The following is a 17,938-nucleotide window of genomic DNA, read 5'->3' on the forward strand; positions in this document are numbered from 1 at the left end:
TGTGCAACTGTAAAAATATACAAAACATCAATTAGTAATTGTATATATTTAATATTGTTATTCAGTGCCTAAAGGACATGCTAATGTGTGTATACACGTAGATAACTAGAAGCTGTCTTACTAGTTGAATATACCAGTTCTTCAGTATCATTTGTAAAACTGAGGTGATGTAGTATGTGACCAGAGCATGAATAAACTACACAGCTGGAGCCTGAACAGCCTGTCAGTTGTGACCATGAGCTAACTTAAAGTGAGGCAACTGTTACCTCTTAGAAGAGCATGTGTTGTGTGGAAGAGAGAGAGAAAGAGACAGAGTGATGCAGTGCAAAAACTATAAAGACCTAATAGTCTGAACATAAAAATATATTTAAACCATAGAATAGCCATGTATTATCCCTTTGAAGAGATGTGGTGATGTATGATGTGTACTGGATGGCAGGCAAGAAAATTGTTGTGAGCCAAGGGTCTGGGTAGATGGGATACTCTCATTGACAGACCATTGTAGTGGAAAGGAAATCTAGCAGGAAGCAGAAAAATGTTTTAAGAGGATTGAAGGATCTTAACTTCCAGGAAAACTGAAGCTGCGCTTTTATGAATTTGATCTGCTCTCTTTTATTTTGTAGTCAATGACATTATATAAGAAGAGAAAAGGTCAGACATAAAAACTACTTAAACAAGAGGCTTAGAATGAATGACCAGAGCTTGTGCTAATGTTGTATTGCCTAGTTGCAGCTACCCTTCAGTTCTACTGTGGAAGTTTAAGTTAATAAGGCGTGGCTGTAATGAATGCTCTAGGAATCCTAAAAGCCTATGTTATGAAATGAGAAGTCCCTATCTGGGGAGATCTGGCAGAAAGGAGGATATAGGAGAAACCACAAAAAGAACAGAATAAGTGACAAGGAAACTGGGGGGTTAGTTATGGAGTTCAGGCTTAAGTCTAAATTTCTTTTCTTCTGGGTTTTAAACAGTTCATGCACATATTTTGAGAGTTTAATTATCTTTCTTTTATTCCCTTACAGTAGAATTTAAAATTCAACCCCAATATGAATGAAATATTTGAGTATTTGGCCTTTATGGTTTATTCTGCAAGTAGGTGTTTCAACAATATTTTACTAGTTATTTATGACTAAACAAAGATCAAAAACAAAATCTCAGAAAACGAATGCCTTTATGTTTCACTGGAGTTTTGGATTTGAAACTCCAGCTCCGAATATGCCCCACTGACTTTGGCTTTGGACTGAATCCAAAACCGGAAAAAGGCTATTCTCTGATTCTGGTTTGGTTGTGAACAAAATCTTATTCAAGATGGTGGAAATCTTACAATATTGGTTTAAGAGATTTCAGCACTATCAAATCTGTATGCAAACTGTGATTTGGCATCAAATCCCAACCTAATCCACATCTGAACATCACTTCCTCAGCGCAACTCTAGTTTTGATGTGTCTTTTTAGCTGAGTGCTGATCTCACTTTCTGATCAACATGTTGCAGCCTTTCCTGCAACCCAAATCTCACAGGCTGTTTTACCTCTCCATAAGTGTTCCTGCTCCTGCTTTACTTTGAAATCCCTAATCTACCTGAGCCACACTATACGCTCATTCCTTTACCAATCCTTACTCCATCTCCCAGCTGTGCCCAACCTGTCTGGCCCACCACCTCCCTCCTAGCCACTTCTCTAGCCATTCCCACTTCCTCTCCAACCAGTCCACCTTTCCCTACTGTCTGGCGGCTACTCTAGCTCCTGTAAGTTTACTACTGCCCCTCACACTTTCTTGACTGTTGTAGCTCTTAACACACTGTACCTCCTGTTTCATTCTATCACCTCCCTTTAACAAATACTCCACTCAGTTCAGCCAGCACCAAAATAGAATTCCAGGAAAGAATCCATATTTATTTTAAAAATTAATTTAGAAATTAAAAGGTAAAATGTCTTATTTTGTACATTAATTTATTACCAGAAAGACTATACAGAACTATTTTGTCTACCATTTACATCCATATTAAAGTCCTTCCAAACACACGAAATTTGGATCCAGTAGAATATGACAGGTGGTACAAAGTTCTTTGATGACGTACCGTACAACATATCTTAGCAGTGCATAGAATGCAGCTGTTACAATGTTAATACAAATATTTTTAAATATATCAGATTACTGCACATTTGAATCAGGTTTTTTTTCAAACCTCAACATTTCAGCCATTTAAAACAAGTAAATATCATTTGGGCATAGTCCCTCTTATGACTTAATAGGCCATACAATAAGATTGAAGGGATTTTTTGTTACACTCATGGAGGGGTTTGGGGTGGGGAAGGCTGCAAGTACACTCTCTCTCTCTCTCTCTTATCTAGATAATGTACTATACCTGACAGTGCTGTAGTATAATGTCATGACTTCAATGGGAGCACAGTTAGGCCCAATGCTAAGCACTTTTACTGGGACTTATTTGAGATGATCTGTGGCTGATGAAGCTACTTGTGAGTTATGCAAATGAATATAAATGGATGCCAATAAAACATTTATACCACTGTGCACCAATATGTCACATATTTTACAGTAATACTAGTTCATAAATGTTTTAGAGAGATTTAAAACAAATATTTGGACTTTTTTTTGTATCCTGCCATCTGCAAAAACTGGCCCCCTTAGGAACTTGTGTTCAGTTTACAGTGAGATACAATTACAACTAATCTGTTTGAAAAGCATCTAAAAATGGCCTAAAATTGCATTTCTATGCACAAAGATCTCTAAAATTCCAGTATCTCTGGACTTTTTTGGGCTAAAAATGAGTGCTGTGTAACTATGGATTTCCCATAGTCATTGGTATAGAGCTCCTATTTCTAGCTCTGCAAAGTTATGAGACTTCAGATCTTAAATCTGTCACTGGTCCTGGACTAAATATTACCAATTTTTTGCCTCCAGCAAATGTAATTTTTTTTCAAGGGGATGTGGGAAGAATAGAAATTTCTCAGTTAAGAAGAAAGAAAGAAACATTTTTGTGGCGCTTTCGTTTTCTCTTTTAAAGGCAGCTTCTTGGGGCGGGTGTGTGTATTTTAGAGTTAGTCCTGGTAGGCATGGATTAGAGGCCAGAGTACAGTGAGTGGGTCAAAGGTGCAAAATAAATGCAATTTATATATAATTGCCCAAGCCACACTTGTTCTGTTTTTAATAGAAGACGTCTATCTCCAGAAAAAGTTCACAAGCGCTGAATTTACCTATTTTTTACAGTATTTGAGTACAAAATGGGGAATTCTAAATTTATATTTGAGTGAAATGAGAGAAAATAATATTTCAATGGTATGTTAATTTTGTATGAGTCAAGCTCTAAATAAGGAAAACTCCTGACCTGGGAATTCAGAATACTATCCAGAGAGAGCTGATTTGCTACTAGGCTCCAGAACAGAATTTAGTTTACAGAATCAATCTGGAAATAAAACATCAGCATGAAAGCTACAAAAATAAAAAAAGAGGCCTTAATAAAATATACAGTGGAAAAGAAAAGGATGAAAGTAAAAGTACAGCCATAAGGCCCTGATCGGCCCATATAAGCAATAAAATAAAATATGATGTAATACAAAGCAACAATTGTAGGATTCAGGATTCCTAGGTAGGATTAAAAAAAAAAATGTTTCCCGCTTTTGTTATGTTGCAGACACACTGCAAGTTTCCTTGTGCAGCTCTGCCAAAGAATTCCTATTGGGGTGAGGTGAAATGATTGTGATGAAGCCAGAACAAATCCTAACCTTCCCCCTAAACTTGAATCAAACCAAACTGGTACTCAGAACAAGGCATGTGCTAGGTGCCCAGCTACCCAGGGACCTTTATTTTTTGAAAGCCCCATTCTGTTAGCACTCCTTCTATCATACCCCCTATAATCTTCCCTACCTGCTGATCTGCCATGATGACACTGTCTCTTTCACCCTTAATGATGAATTCTGGGATACAAACTCTGATCCCTCTCCCTAAAGACAAATTTTTAATCTCTGTGCCAATTGGTTTGTGGAAATCTGCCTGGGATTCCCATCTTTTACACAGGACCACTCAAAACAAAGAGCATGCAAATTTTTTCAGGTCCACTTTTTTTTTAAAGAAAGGATAATTCCTTCCAGCATTTCTGACCTGATTGATACCTGGAAGTACTGGAAGTTGATTTCCAGATAAAAGATTCATAGATTCCAAGGCCGGAAAGGACAATTGTAATCATGAAGTCTGACCTCCTGTATAACACAGAATTTTCCAAAAATAAATCCTACAGCATATCTTTTAAAAAACCATCCAATCTTGATTTAAAAATTGCCAGTGATGGACAATCCACCAGACCCTTGAAAAGTTGTTCCAATGGTTAATTACCCTCACAGTTAAAAAAGTATGCTTTATTTCCAGTCTGAATTTATCTAGCTTCAACTTCCAGCCATTGGATCATGTTATACTTTTGTCTGCTAGATTGAAGAGCCCATTATCAAATATTTGTTCCACATGTAGGATTTAGGGACTGTAATCAAGTCACCCTTAACCCTCTCTTTGTTAAATTAAATAGATTGAGCTCCTCGAGTCTATCATTAAAAGGCAGGTTTTCTAACTCTTTATTCAGTCTTGTGGCTCTTCATATACACATTCACCCATCATAATATCTATCTTATAATGCAAAATCGCTACTATTTCTGTTCTGGGCCTCTCCTCAGCAGAAAATTAAAATTGTACTGAATTTTGTTATGGTTAAATATTATAAACAAAAGGGAATGAGAATGAAACTACCTGACTAATTTTAACTTGTGACCAGAGTCAGGGTCTGTTCCCATGTCTCCAGAGGAGAATAACTGAAGCACTAACTCACCGTGCTACCTAGCATTTGCTATAATAATTTTCTATTTATAACCTAAATACAGAGCAGTGTCAGGTGATTTTTAAGTAACTATGATCTTATAAAGGCTCTTATTCTAACATGAACACATGGCTCCACTTGAAGTCAAACAATCTTTTGAAGTCAAGTTGGCAGAATCTGGCCCCAGGATAGGCACTCTGATACACTGGTCCCAAAATGTGTACCACATTATAAACCCGGGAGAACCAATGCAATTCATTCAGCAATAACACGAGTCCTCTTTGTGCAAGTTAAGTTACAGGTGGCAGCATTTTACAGAGCTCAGAGCCTATCCAAAATTGTATTTCAGAAAGGCAATGACATATCTCAGAAGTTCCAAATTATGGATTGTAGTCTCTCTGGCCCCAATTCTTCACTACATTCGAGCTGCACTTGGACAGTGATTCTAGCTGTCTGATCTTCAGCCCTGACAAAATCTGGAGCACCGGGGGCTTACTCTAACCTATGCTGCTTCTGCTGCTTCCATAACAGTGGAGGATCAGGCACTATGGAGTTCAGCTCCATCACATCCCCCTTCCACTCCGACATCCAAGAGATACCTAGGCCTCCCCAAACACACTTTCTCTTTCTCCTTCAGCCAGATGTGGGGTGAGGCAATTGGCACCAGACAGTGTGGTTATGCTACCTTCCCTAACTTTACACCTACAGAATTTTCCCCCGGTCTGGTCAGTCTGGACAGTGAATTTGTCAGATCAGAATATCCAGCCCACTGTATCTGACTGCTCTGGAACTGGCTAAACGCTAGTTATACCATATAGATCTGAAAGGTATTAATAATGAAAGATGTCATTGATTGATCAAAGAATAAAGCAGAGACCTGACAACCTGCAGATTTTTAGTATAGGTTCAGACAAACACAACAGCATCAATAGATAATATATGTGGTTGATGTGTCAGCAGGTAAAATGAGCCCATCAGTAATGATTAAGGTTTAGCCCTGTTACGTTTTATAAAAATGTTCTGCCATCTCATGGATACAACTGCTATAATAAGAGAGCACCAAGACCATTCTAAAGAGACTATCTGGGAAAGTGAAATAAAATAGGAATCCAATAGCAAATATTCATAAGCTGGGTTCTCTATTTGTGTTACTCTAGGAAGGTCAGGAAGCGTTCTGACTGCCCCTAAAAGACATTTTTTAAATGAAGTAAAAGGGATAAAGATTAGAGATGGGCAAAAAAGAGGAATATTTTGTGAAAAAATTTCATTAAATATTTACTCCCTTTTTTGAGCAAAATTTTTTTGAAATTGAAAATTTTTGGCCAACTGTTATAATGATCCAGAATCTAAAAGTAGAAGTTAAGTGTGGTACAAAGTGTCTTGCCTTAAACACAGATTGAGTGTGGAAAAAGCGACACCTTTTGAAACCTTTGATGGCATTATTGGGTTTTGGACTGGGACTCGGAAGATCTGAATTCTCTTTCTAGCTCTTCAACTGATTACTATGAAATCTTAGATCTGTACTGATTGATCATGCTGTCAGCTGAGTATCTATCCCTGCACATTTGCTGCACAGATCAAAAAAAATATATGAAATTTCTCATATATCTTAAAAGATGTAATTGCAGCTTCATAACTATAGCTTTTTCCAAAAGTATCAAAACAATTTGAAACTCACTTGGATTAACAAAAGGGGCAAATGAAGAAAAACTTTGAAATATTAGATTTCTTTTGAATCACAGTGGTTGTAAACTTCATCTTTATCGTAAAATCCTATTACTTCATGCCTCCAAAGGTAGTGAATGAGCTATCAAGGCCAGTCTAATTGAGATCTGCAGAGCTTCCACACCCCTCTACAACATGACGTTTGGAAGTTCCATAAAATAAAATAAATTCATAATAATACTTTGTACTTTATATAGCACTTCCATCAGAGGATTTCAGTTTGCTTGAATTAAGATTCACAACACCCCTGAGAGGTAGGCTGGTATAATTTCCCCGTTTCACAGATAGGAGAAGATGAGAGAGAGATTAAGTAATTTGCTCAAATTCACAGAGGAAGTCTGAGGCAAAGCAGGACAAAACACAGATCTCATAGCTTCAGCATCTACGCTTTTGCCACAAGACCATCCTTCCTCTCTGTAAATACCACTAGAGCTTTGATATACTGTAGTTCTACTGTATTAAATATGACACCATATATATGTTCTGGATCATAAGGCTAAATCCCATAAAATTGATAGACATATGGTTGAAAAGCCAAGAGAAGCAGAGTAGTGAAGAGAGAGGAAAGTTAGCATCCTATAGCTGGACAATGTTTTTCGAGGCAGTAGATTGTCCTTTTTATATACCAGAACATATTTTTGATTTTTCAAATAGTAAATTTTGCAAATCAAGGTGATTGCCCGCATTTCAACATGTCAAATTTTCAGCCTTTCAACCGTATGTCTGTCTACCTTATGGACTACCAACTTTATGGGACTGGACCATATGTCCGGATCCCGATATATATGAAGGCCAGTTCTAACATAAGAGCTTTACGGTAGTCATGTAGTAAACCATAATGTTTGCAGATGGCTGCAATAAAATCATTCAGGAGAGAAAAGGTGCAGGGACGTAAAGCCTTCAAAGCTTCTTGTATGGAATAAACAATTTGATCTGAATAATGCAATGTGAAACTCATTTTCAGCAATGAACCAACCAGTCTGGTCCAAAATGTTGCTTTTAATTTTCTTTCCTAATCCCATGTGCATTTTAACTTCCTTCCTATTTTTCTGTGAGGGATTTAGCTAAAAAAATAGAACTAAAGTGTAAGAAGGAATAATCACAAGATGATGAAATTTATCTAAAGCACAGTCCAAACCTCAGCCGCTAAACTTCCATGACAAATGTTAATAGTTTTTTTAAAACATGCCAGTAATTTTTTTATAACTCAGTTTTAACACTATCACTAGCATTTTCTAAAGTGTCTCTTCAAATTCCTTTTTATTTTTACCTGCAACTTGAAGAAGGTTACCACGGGCATCTTTGTAGGCTCAGAACCATGATTGTAGGGGGAGGGTAATGTTACCCCACTGTTTGATGTCTTTATTATGAATCCTCCTGATTTAGGACAATAGGAACTGGCATGCAGGATCAGACTAATGATACTCCAGTATTCAGTTTCTGACAGTGATAAGCACCAGATGCTTCAGAGGAAGACGCTAGAAACCCCAAAATGAACAATTATAAAAATACTTGCCCATAAGGCAATGTTTCTCAGTGAGGGTGCACCACCCCAAGGAAATGCAAAGGATAGGGGGCAGAGGGCCGGTAAACTATTAAATTGTAATCCAGAGGCTCAGCTTTCATTTTAAAGAAAAGTCCTTCTCTAGCGGTTATGGCTGTGAAACAAACCTTCAAAATGTGAAGCAAGTGTAATCAGTTCAGAGAGGTCTGCCTGAGTTTGCAGAGAGCTTATACACTAGCTCTGAGGTGTGCATTTATTTCAATGGGCGGAACCTCAGATGCCAATGATGATACTTTAAATGTCAACTTTGTTAACTATTTTACAGCTCCTCAAGGCACGTAAGAAAGGAGAGGAGGTATCACATTATAAAAATCTACAGATGGGTTTCCCGAAATGTGTGTGTGTGTTTGTGAGGGGAGGGGACATGAAGTACTAGCCAAGGGTGTGGGGACATGGAAGATGTTTTAATTGAGGTGTGTAGGTTTTTAACCACACATGATGTGGTTGAAGAAGAAGAAGAATGGGAAGGTGTGACTCATTTCATTTTCCTAAAGCAGGGCTTCACTCATGTTTTGGAAGCACTGCGCCAAGGTAAAAGTTTCCTAACCCTAAGCAGTTGGAAATTGGCATCTTTTCTGAAACATGAAAACTGATATCATATTTTTATGCTGTCTCAAGAAACTAGCTGTTTGTATTGTTTTTTGGAGCCCAAGTCCTGTTTTTCCCCTTTCCAAAATATTTTGAACTAAAGTGTGGGTTTTTCATTTCCTAATCCAGTTCTGCCCTGGGCTCAAGTCAAGGGAATGATCACCTTGAAGGAGATATGGTCCATCATGGCCAATGTAAGTGGGGACTGTAGGGCTTTTACACACTTCTTTATCTTAGGCTCCCATTTTACATTAACCTCCACCCCTTCTTCACAGTAGCCAAAACCACCTGCACTTGGAAACAGTTAACAATTGCTGTATAATGAGGCAGTAAAAAGTGAAAAAGTAAGATGTAACCTCTCTTCTCTTTAGGCACTTCAGGCCAATGAGAGGGATTTACTCTGTTTAAATAGCTCATTGAGGGTCAGGTTTTACACTTTACATTAAGGCAAAGGGAATTTTTCTATTGATTTAAATGGTGCAGGATCAGATCCTGAGTAAGAAACAATATCACTCCTCATTCCAGGCCTTGTAATATATCAAATTTCATTCTCTAACTATGCCACTGGGCCAGCCTCACTTGAAATTTGTTAACATAGGGATTTATCCTGTGAGCTGCTGAGTGCCCTCAATTCCCGTTGCTTTCAGTGGGACAAGATCGGTCAGGATTGGGCTCATAGTCTGTACATTGTATTTTGGGGTGAGCAAAAAAGATATTAAGATGCAACAAAACAAAACAAACGAAAAAGCACAAACAACAAATAAACAAGTAAAGAAAAAAAGTCAATCTGAGCTAAGCAAAACACATTATTTCTTTCTTGTTGAAAGTCTCAGCATATGCTGCATCTTATGTCGCACAAGTGTACTCATTAAATATTATGAAATGTACAACATGCAATGAAAGTCTAACTACACATTTAAGGCATTCATACCTGTGTGCTCATATTTGTGTCGCAGAAGGGAACTGCTTTTCTGGAATGTTTTGTCACATAAGTCACATGCATACATGCCACTTTCTGTCTTCTTGATCTTCTTTCGGGACAGACAGGAGTCAGAGTCTGTCATGTCGTCTAGGCCTGACATGTAGTCTGGTGTTCCATCAAGCAATTCTCCCTGTGATGTAACCAAATTGTTTATGTAAAACACTGTGCTTCCTGTATTTTGTGGCTTATTGCAGCATCTTGTCTTCCTACAGTATATAGAATTAGGGAGCTATTCTATAAGACTTAAAATGATACTCAGCAAGGACCTGATCCTGCTAAAACTTCTGAGCACAGTGCTTAATACCATGACTAGTCCCACTGGCTCATGGGCTACTCATGATAATAATAACTACGCCCAGTAGAAAATGTTTACAAGACTGGACCTTGCTACCAAGGAACATCTGCTTCTGTCACTGTGCCTCTTGGTCTTCAACTGCCTTAGAAAACTCTGTCTTCTTTTGAACACTGTGTAGTAAGAAGTTGTATGAATTATCTAAACAGAGAGTGTTTATGATATAGATGCTAAGTATTTCAGGGAGCAGGAAATGATAATGTAAAAGACTACATTCAAAGATCATAAAAGGTATTTTAATATCTTTTATGAAATAAATATAAGGAACAACTAAAGATCTTTTCTGTCAAAACACACTGAACCCGTAGATATATTCTGTATCTGTAGAAAGGTTTTAATTGAATTTTATATTTAGGTACAAAATGTTATTATTATGCAATCCATTTAAATGTATGTCTCCCGACTAAAGGCCTCAAGCTATATTTTTATATTTAATTTTGTAATTTGAAATAGGGAATATTAATAACACTTTTTATCAATGTTCTATCTATGTTAAAACAGCCTTCAGCATTAAGCAATAATGAATGTGGATCAGTAAATTATTAAATTTCTTGATATTTATTTTGTCTTGATCCAAAGAGAGTGCAAACTTGCATGATAACATACATTTCCATTTGCTATCACACAGTTCAGTTTTCTTAGACTAGGTTTGCACTAATTAATATTAGAGAAGATTAAATAGGCTTAAATACATTTACAAAGAGGGCAGATGTACTGTAAATTGGAATAGTGGAACAGCTGTTATGGAGGTGCAGTGCTATTTATGCTCCTATTGTGCAAAGAGGGATTACAGGCTATAACGTTAAGCCATACCTGATTTTCACATTTGAAACTATAAAACATTGTTAGCAAAATTACTAATGGAGCATAATAGGTCATAGGGGAATGTCCACAAATGTAAAAACTTATTCATCTATAATCAATTAAACTCATTTAACTAAACTGTGTACATTATATTTTAATACATACACACATGTATATTCTTACACACTATGAATATCTATAGAGGAAAGTGATTTCACTAGACAAACCCTTTGGCATATTTACCTAAGTGACCAGATCATATACCCTTTACTCATTGATTTCTATGGGACTTTACCTGAGAAAGGAATATAGGATCATACCCAGGAACTAACAAATGTAACCCAAATCATGCCCCTTAGATATAAACATGGAGGGGACTTTACGTGGAAATGGGTGGGCTCAGATGCCACTTCCACAGACCATTCCTTTCCATTTCTGGCCCTCCTGCAAGCCTCTGTGTGGTAAGTCAATGTAGGGGTAAGTAATGGGAACTGGATGTGCTGAGGGGAGATGTAGGTTGGCCTGAGGCAGGGCCAAGGGTAGGGATACATATTGTCCCTTTTCTGGCTTCATAGTTAAGAAAATTTGGAGTCCTCCCTGTGGGTCTTGGAGGCTGCCATGAGCTGGGGGAAGTTCCAGGCAGAGCAGTTCCAATGAAGCCATGGTGCTAGGAAGCCTACAGGACTTGCAGTGGTGCAGAACCATTATGGAGGTACAGGGCAGTGTTTTCTGTCAATGGGAATTCTCTGGGCCATTGACAGGTATATAAAATTCTCGTGGAGGACAAATATAACCCTAATGAAATTAAAAGCTAAACATTTAGGGTGACCAGATGTCCCGATTTTATAGGGACAGTCCCAATTTTTGGGTCTTTTCCTTATATAGGTTCCTATTACCCCCCACCTCCTGTCCTGATTTTTCACATGTGCTGTCTGGTCACCCTATAAACATTAAATGTGTTCATATTTCTTCTGTGTTGAATAAATGTTCCCACCATACTTTTCAAGTTCAAGCTAAAATTCTATGTCTGTTGGAAAGATTTCATTTAACTTTGGGGACTATTTTTTTCATATAAAAGGACATGACAAGGGATACTGAAATGTAGCCTTTCAAAACAAACCAATTATGACTATGTACCTGAAATCCTTGTTTCCGCTGGAACTTTCTCCTTTGCTGCATATCAGCAAAAGTAGCTGCTCCAGTTGGATAAGTATAGGCCATATGTGGTAGGAAGCTCATTTGATCTAGTCCTGGGTATGGTCGCAGCCCAGGAATACTGGTCTGGACTGGTGGCATAAAAGTGGCCGGAGGAAATGCGCTTTGTGGTGGGAGTGTTGTGTATAAAGGTTTGGCACTAAATGGGTTCAAACCAAACACTGGGTTAGTACTTTTATCCAGATTATTTGAATTAGAAAACTCCTTCTTGATAAAAGTCAAGTTCAGCGGCTCATCTGAATTTTCAGATGATGAAGAAACACTGTTGTGGTCTAAATTTATGCTACTAGATTTTGTTTTGTTCTTTGTGGCTATAACACTTTTGGGTTCCTTCATTTGTTTTGGTAAAGACAAGTCCAAAGGCTCAGCCTGAAGTTCCTCAGAGGAGAAACTGTTTGGAGTGTAAGAACTGCTATGGGAGTTTTTAGAAGATGTGGAAGAAAGATTTAAAGGAGAAGGAGTATTGCTCCTGGAGTGGTCCAATTTATCAACTGGTTTAATATTGGTAAAATGTGTAGGTTTTGTTAGCCTGAGAGGAGTATCACAATTAGTAATACTGTTGTGGAGTTCAGCTATAGATGGTGAAGTTATAGAGTCCACAGGCTTTATTGGAGATCTGGCTGACAAAGAGTCTTTAGTGGGAGTGTTAGTGGCAGCCAGCACCGCCTTGGCACTGGTCCTTTCCAGTGATGGTGACCTGGAACTTGAATACTGGTAGAATTTTCTTTGTTCGAACCATTCCTTCACAAATTCCTGAGGAAGGCCAACAGCAATGGAAATTTTCAGTAGTTCATCAGAGTTGGGTTCCATATTCATAGCATAATATGCTTTAAGTACAGACATGTGGTCCTTGTATGAATTGATGGGGCTAGTCATTCCTTTCTCAGAAAGTACTGATGACAACAGGAGGGCTTGCTTATCAACAAACACTCCAGGTTTGTTGGGTACCATGTTTTCATGAGGTTGAAGGACTGCCTTGATTTCTTCATTCATCTTACACAGGTAACGCTCATGCTGATGCAGGGGAATGGGACCAGGAAAGCTTTCTTTACAGAACTGGCATGAAAATGGAGTGGATATATTGTGGTTCTCTATCATCTTATCTTCAGTTACCAGATCTATTAGGGTACGCAGCTTCTCTTTTTTAATATTACTGAGCTGCCTCCTTGAGTCTGTGGTCAAGCTCTGGAGACAAGCTTTGGCTTCATTGACTTTTTCTAATGTATAGTCAATAATACTTTTAGTGGCACCATTATGACTCACTACTGGAAGACCCACTGGTGGAATATTAGGGGAAGTAACTCCTTGTTCCTCAGTTTGAGGGCATGGATCCTTCATGTGATAACCCTTCAGCTTTGAGATCTCTTCAGCCTTGCAGTCCATTTTCTGCCTGGAAACCGTGTTGTCCACAATCTGTAGGACCTTCTGCACCTCACTTAAATTACTGCCTATTGCAGGAAACCCAAGTAGTGATGTTTCCATCCCTACACCTAAGTGCTGCATTGGACTTTGAGCAGAAGCATGAACTCCTAATGGGCTGGTTGCTCCAAGTCCACCATTCATAAAAGGACTAGCTCCACTAAACCCATGTGTGGCCATAAGAACCTTGTATTCATTGAAATCTAGTGGTTCTGTTTTAATTTTCAGTAAGCCTGTTTGCTCAGACATACTAAGTGGTTTGCCGTTCTCCAGCTTGTTTCTCAGCTGTGTAATGGCTGAATTAGTAGGAGAGGAAGATACAGAATTAGGAGAAGAACCCGTCTTGATATTGTTTCTCATTCTGCCATTTACAGAGATTAAGCCAATACATTTCTTGCTGCTGATGTGCGAACTGTAGGAGCCAGAATGGGAGAAACGTTTCTTGCAGTTTGGACACTCATATGGTTTCTCACCTAAAATTATAATTAAAACCAAACATTAATATATTATTATTATTATTGTTACTGTTATAATGATTGATCTTATACATTTACCTAATTAGATATTGATGTTGCCACTGACTAATAGGAAGAGAGAGGTAACAAGCCTACCCCACTGATTACTTATTCTGGGTGCCAAAGAATCCTATGAACATGGCTGAGCCCAGCATCTCTCCCCATATCACCTCTGAGGAGTATTCTTGTTTCGAGGTTGATCCTAGCTTTTGTGGGTACCTATGCAAAATGGGAGAGATCCCACCTGGCTTACTCCATGCCTGTGATAGCCAAGCAATTCAGTGGCAGTTCTGCTAGTGATGCAGTGCTATTAGTGGCATTACATGTGTTGCTAAACGAGTGTATGCATGGGGATCCTGGTTATGTAGAGCCCTGTCACCTCCTAGATACAGTGGGCACAATTAAAACTCATTTGTCACTCCTTAGTGCCACAACATATTCTAAGAGTAGATGATACTATTATTGCAGCTTGGAAAGTGATAGTTGAGTTTTTAATGATGCGCACTGTAGTTTAGGTGTATGGCCTTAATCTTAGCACTTCTGAGGCCAATTATAAATCATTGTTTCCCATTTGACAATACAATGCCTGAAAGTCACCAGATTGACTGAAAAATGGTATTCTTTTTCACATGTAGGTAAGTCTTCTGCAGGGCTGCCCGGGGGGGGGCAAGTGGGACAATTTTCCTCAGGCCCCGCAGAGGCCCCCATGAGAGTTTTTCAGGGCCCCTGGAGCGGGGTCCTTCACTCGCTCCGGAGGCCCCGGAAAACTCTCGTGGGGCCCGGGCCCCCGGAGCTTCTTCCGCTCCGGGTCTTCGGCGGCAATTCGGCGGCGGGGGGTCCTTCCACTCTGGGACCCGCAGCCGAAGTGCCCTGAAGACCCGCGGCGGGGGGTGCTCCCGCCCCGGGACCCGCTGCAGAAGTGCCGGGTCTTTGGCGGCAATTCGGTGGCGGGGGTCCCCTGCCGCCGAAGACCTCAGGCCCCCTGAATCCTCTGGGCGGCCCTGGTCTTCTGCTAAAGTAGTGCAGTCAAATCCATAAAGCTTAAATTCAATTCAGCCTTCTCAAAAATGCATTCAGATACTACAAGGATGGGCACTGTATAAAAAATTGGGTCCTGATTCAGTAATCACATGCATACAGGTGGACCTTTGTGGCTGGGAAGAACTCAAGGGGTCTCTGTGTGGACAAAAGGGTCACCTTGTAAAGATCAGATTGCTGGATCAGACCCCAGCTAGCTAAATAGCTAGATTGATAGCTAGATAGAAAAAGATGCCTTAGATTGCAATATAATATGAGTCATTCCTCAGATGCCCATTATCCCAACATATGAGCCATATTTCATTTATTTCCACTTGGACATTTTCATTTTTAAAAAAATTTGGTCCCTCCAAAAGCCAACTAAACAAAAATTTCTGAATTCCTCTGAACTCAAGCAGCACAACAAAGCATCTATTATTTTTTTGTAACAAGCATTATTATATCAAAATCTTACAGCAAGATCATGCTATTAACAGCATGATAAATGAGGATAAGTCAGATATTGTTTATGAAATACCTTAGTATCTCTAAGAAGCTACAAACAGAATTGTGTAAATTTTAAGCAATCTTTAAAACTCAGCTAATTAAACAAAATGCAAATGAGAACAGCAGCACCTCCGCTACTCACCACTGTGAATTCGCAGGTGTTCCTTCAGATGGTGTTTATATTTGAAGGCCTTGCCACACTCAGTGCATTTGAACTTGCGATTGCCTGCTCCTTGGGTCAGCATTTGGTGCTTGGAGAGAAAAGATTCTGATATGAATTTTATGAAAGAGGAACCAAGAGTTTTCTAGTTAAAAAAAAAAACAAAATTAATGTAACTCTCTATTTATCAGGCAAACCAAAAGGTCTGCACATACATTTATATGTCTCATCAGTGTTGCAATAAAAATCAAAATGTTGGCAGTAAACCGAAACAAATGCGAAAGTGCTTTCATATGAGCATTCAATATTTGCTTTAGAATTATTTCCTAAGTCTCTCATCAGAAATGTGTTGCTTTAAGGTATCTCATGATGAGAGAAACTGATTTGTAAAAAGATTTGTGGTTCTTATTATTCCTAGCAGCTTCTAAACATGTGGAACGCCTCTTGTTTAAAAATCCTGTTTACTGCACTAGTAGAAAATACAGTGTTACATATCAGATTTCATTCATTATCAAATATAAGCGACAATATCTTCAGCATGAGGCTGTAGCTGCTGGAAAATTTTTATCACAAACCAGCAGGAAAGATTTCAGCTACCTTTCTTATGGTGGGTTCTCCTCCCCCCCAGTGCTGTGCTAAGGAGTAGGGGCAAAACAAGAGAAAAGTTGGTTGAAAGGACAAGTTAAAAGCAGCATAAAGATATAATCAAACACAGCTGACCTTTTTGAACAAGTGAGAAAAGCACTGTGACTTTGAATTATGAAAAAAAATACAGTCATCCACTCTGGATGCTCAAGGTAGGAGGTCAGCTTTTTTCAAGTAGCAATGACACAAAAGCCTATTGCAAAAAAGACAGCATAGAAACGGTATGACAACTGCTAGGGTGTGCTGAATCTTCCCACATTCCTAGTGAGACAGATGGTGTTACATGGGACACAGGGAGGTTTGTTCAAACAGCAGCAACCTTCAAAGATCAAGCAGAGCCCAGCCCGCCGAGCGCCATTGAGGGACCAGCGCTCATATGTTGCTGAGTTGCATAAACAAACAGCAACAGCTGTTTTGTCTCCCCCCATAGCCCTCAGAGGACTACTATAAACTTTAGTTGTGCCACTGTTAATATGATACAATCATTTTAATTTACTAATTGTAAATGCCATGAGCAAATGAGGGGACTTTTCAACACCAAAGCTACCATTCATAATGCGCCAACACAATCAGACTCTTGCATGTGAAATTTCAGACAGTTATGTTGGATAAATATCTAGGCATTTTAACCCAGTGTTTTTAATAATATGAAGCAAAAGGGGGGAAAACCCTCAGATTGTGTTAGATTAAAAAAATTGTATATGAGAATGTTTTTCCCTACCAGAAAACCCTGAAAAGGAAACGATCTGAGAAACTGCACCAGAATCATTTATATTGATTTAAGATCAAGCAAGAGATACTGTTCTCTTAAAAATGCTAATTGCAAAATTGCATGATTAGAAGATGTATGTTTGCCTAACTGAATTTACCTTATGCTGAGAAAAATCTATCAAAAGATGTATAGCTGATTATGATTTTTAGTTGTTTCAGAAAAATAAATATGGTATGAGGCCTATATAATTTGACACATGCACACACTCATTTATTTAAGTTTAAGACACACCAGTTGAGTTTCCATTACAATACTCCGTAACACCAGTTATCAGAGGTAATTCTCTAGGGAACAGAAGAAATAGTTTTCGTATAATATGTAAAAAGCTTTGGGATACAGCCCTTTTGAGTAATCAGTTTGTGAATGAAAGAAAGCTTCAGTCACCTGTTCAAGACACACAGCATTGGCTTAAATGTAATAGTGAAATGAACTAAATAATGCAAAGCAGTAATGTTGTAAGGTTACTTTTATCATAACAAGGAAAAATCATTTTGATTTATAACAGATATACTAGTAGGATATATAAATAATAGTGATACTGCAATCCTAATGTGTGCATATGTTATTGGTACACTCAAAAAACATAACCTATACATTTTATGGAAAGATTTACTCTAAAAATGTGTAAGTTTATTTTAAATGCAAAATATGCATACTTTTATGTGATTGAAAAGGTTATTCAAAAATAATGAAAAAAAATATTAGTAGATCTTTTACTATGTCTTTGAGATCCTAGTTGCAAAAATTGCAAAGTAAAACTAGGTGAAAAATGGAATTAAAATTGCTGAGATGTTTAATACTGTATAATTAAAATGCCACAGTTTCGTTCACTTTTTGAGGAACATAAAAACGAA

The 17,938-nt window shown here is 38.3% G+C and overlaps 1 protein-coding gene across 2 annotated transcripts in view; it reads right to left on the reverse strand.

The window, feature by feature from the left end:
- ZEB2 (zinc finger E-box binding homeobox 2) overlaps positions 1–17,938 on the reverse strand; it is a 129,619-nt gene that overhangs the window by 3,483 nt on the left and 108,198 nt on the right. For both annotated transcript variants that reach the window (XM_024213655.1, XM_024213654.1), the window contains 3 exons: positions 15,650–15,758; positions 11,972–13,941; positions 9,628–9,808 (listed from right to left, as the gene is read on the reverse strand). In XM_024213655.1, coding sequence (XP_024069423.1) covers positions 9,628–9,808; positions 11,972–13,941; positions 15,650–15,758 — 2,260 coding nt within the window. The remainder of the gene's footprint in view (positions 1–9,627; positions 9,809–11,971; positions 13,942–15,649; positions 15,759–17,938) is intronic.

Source organism: Terrapene carolina, unplaced genomic scaffold (assembly GCF_002925995.2).
Source record: "Terrapene carolina triunguis isolate 2854851 unplaced genomic scaffold, T_m_triunguis-2.0 Scaffold62, whole genome shotgun sequence".
Taxonomy (NCBI): Eukaryota; Metazoa; Chordata; order Testudines; family Emydidae; genus Terrapene; species Terrapene triunguis.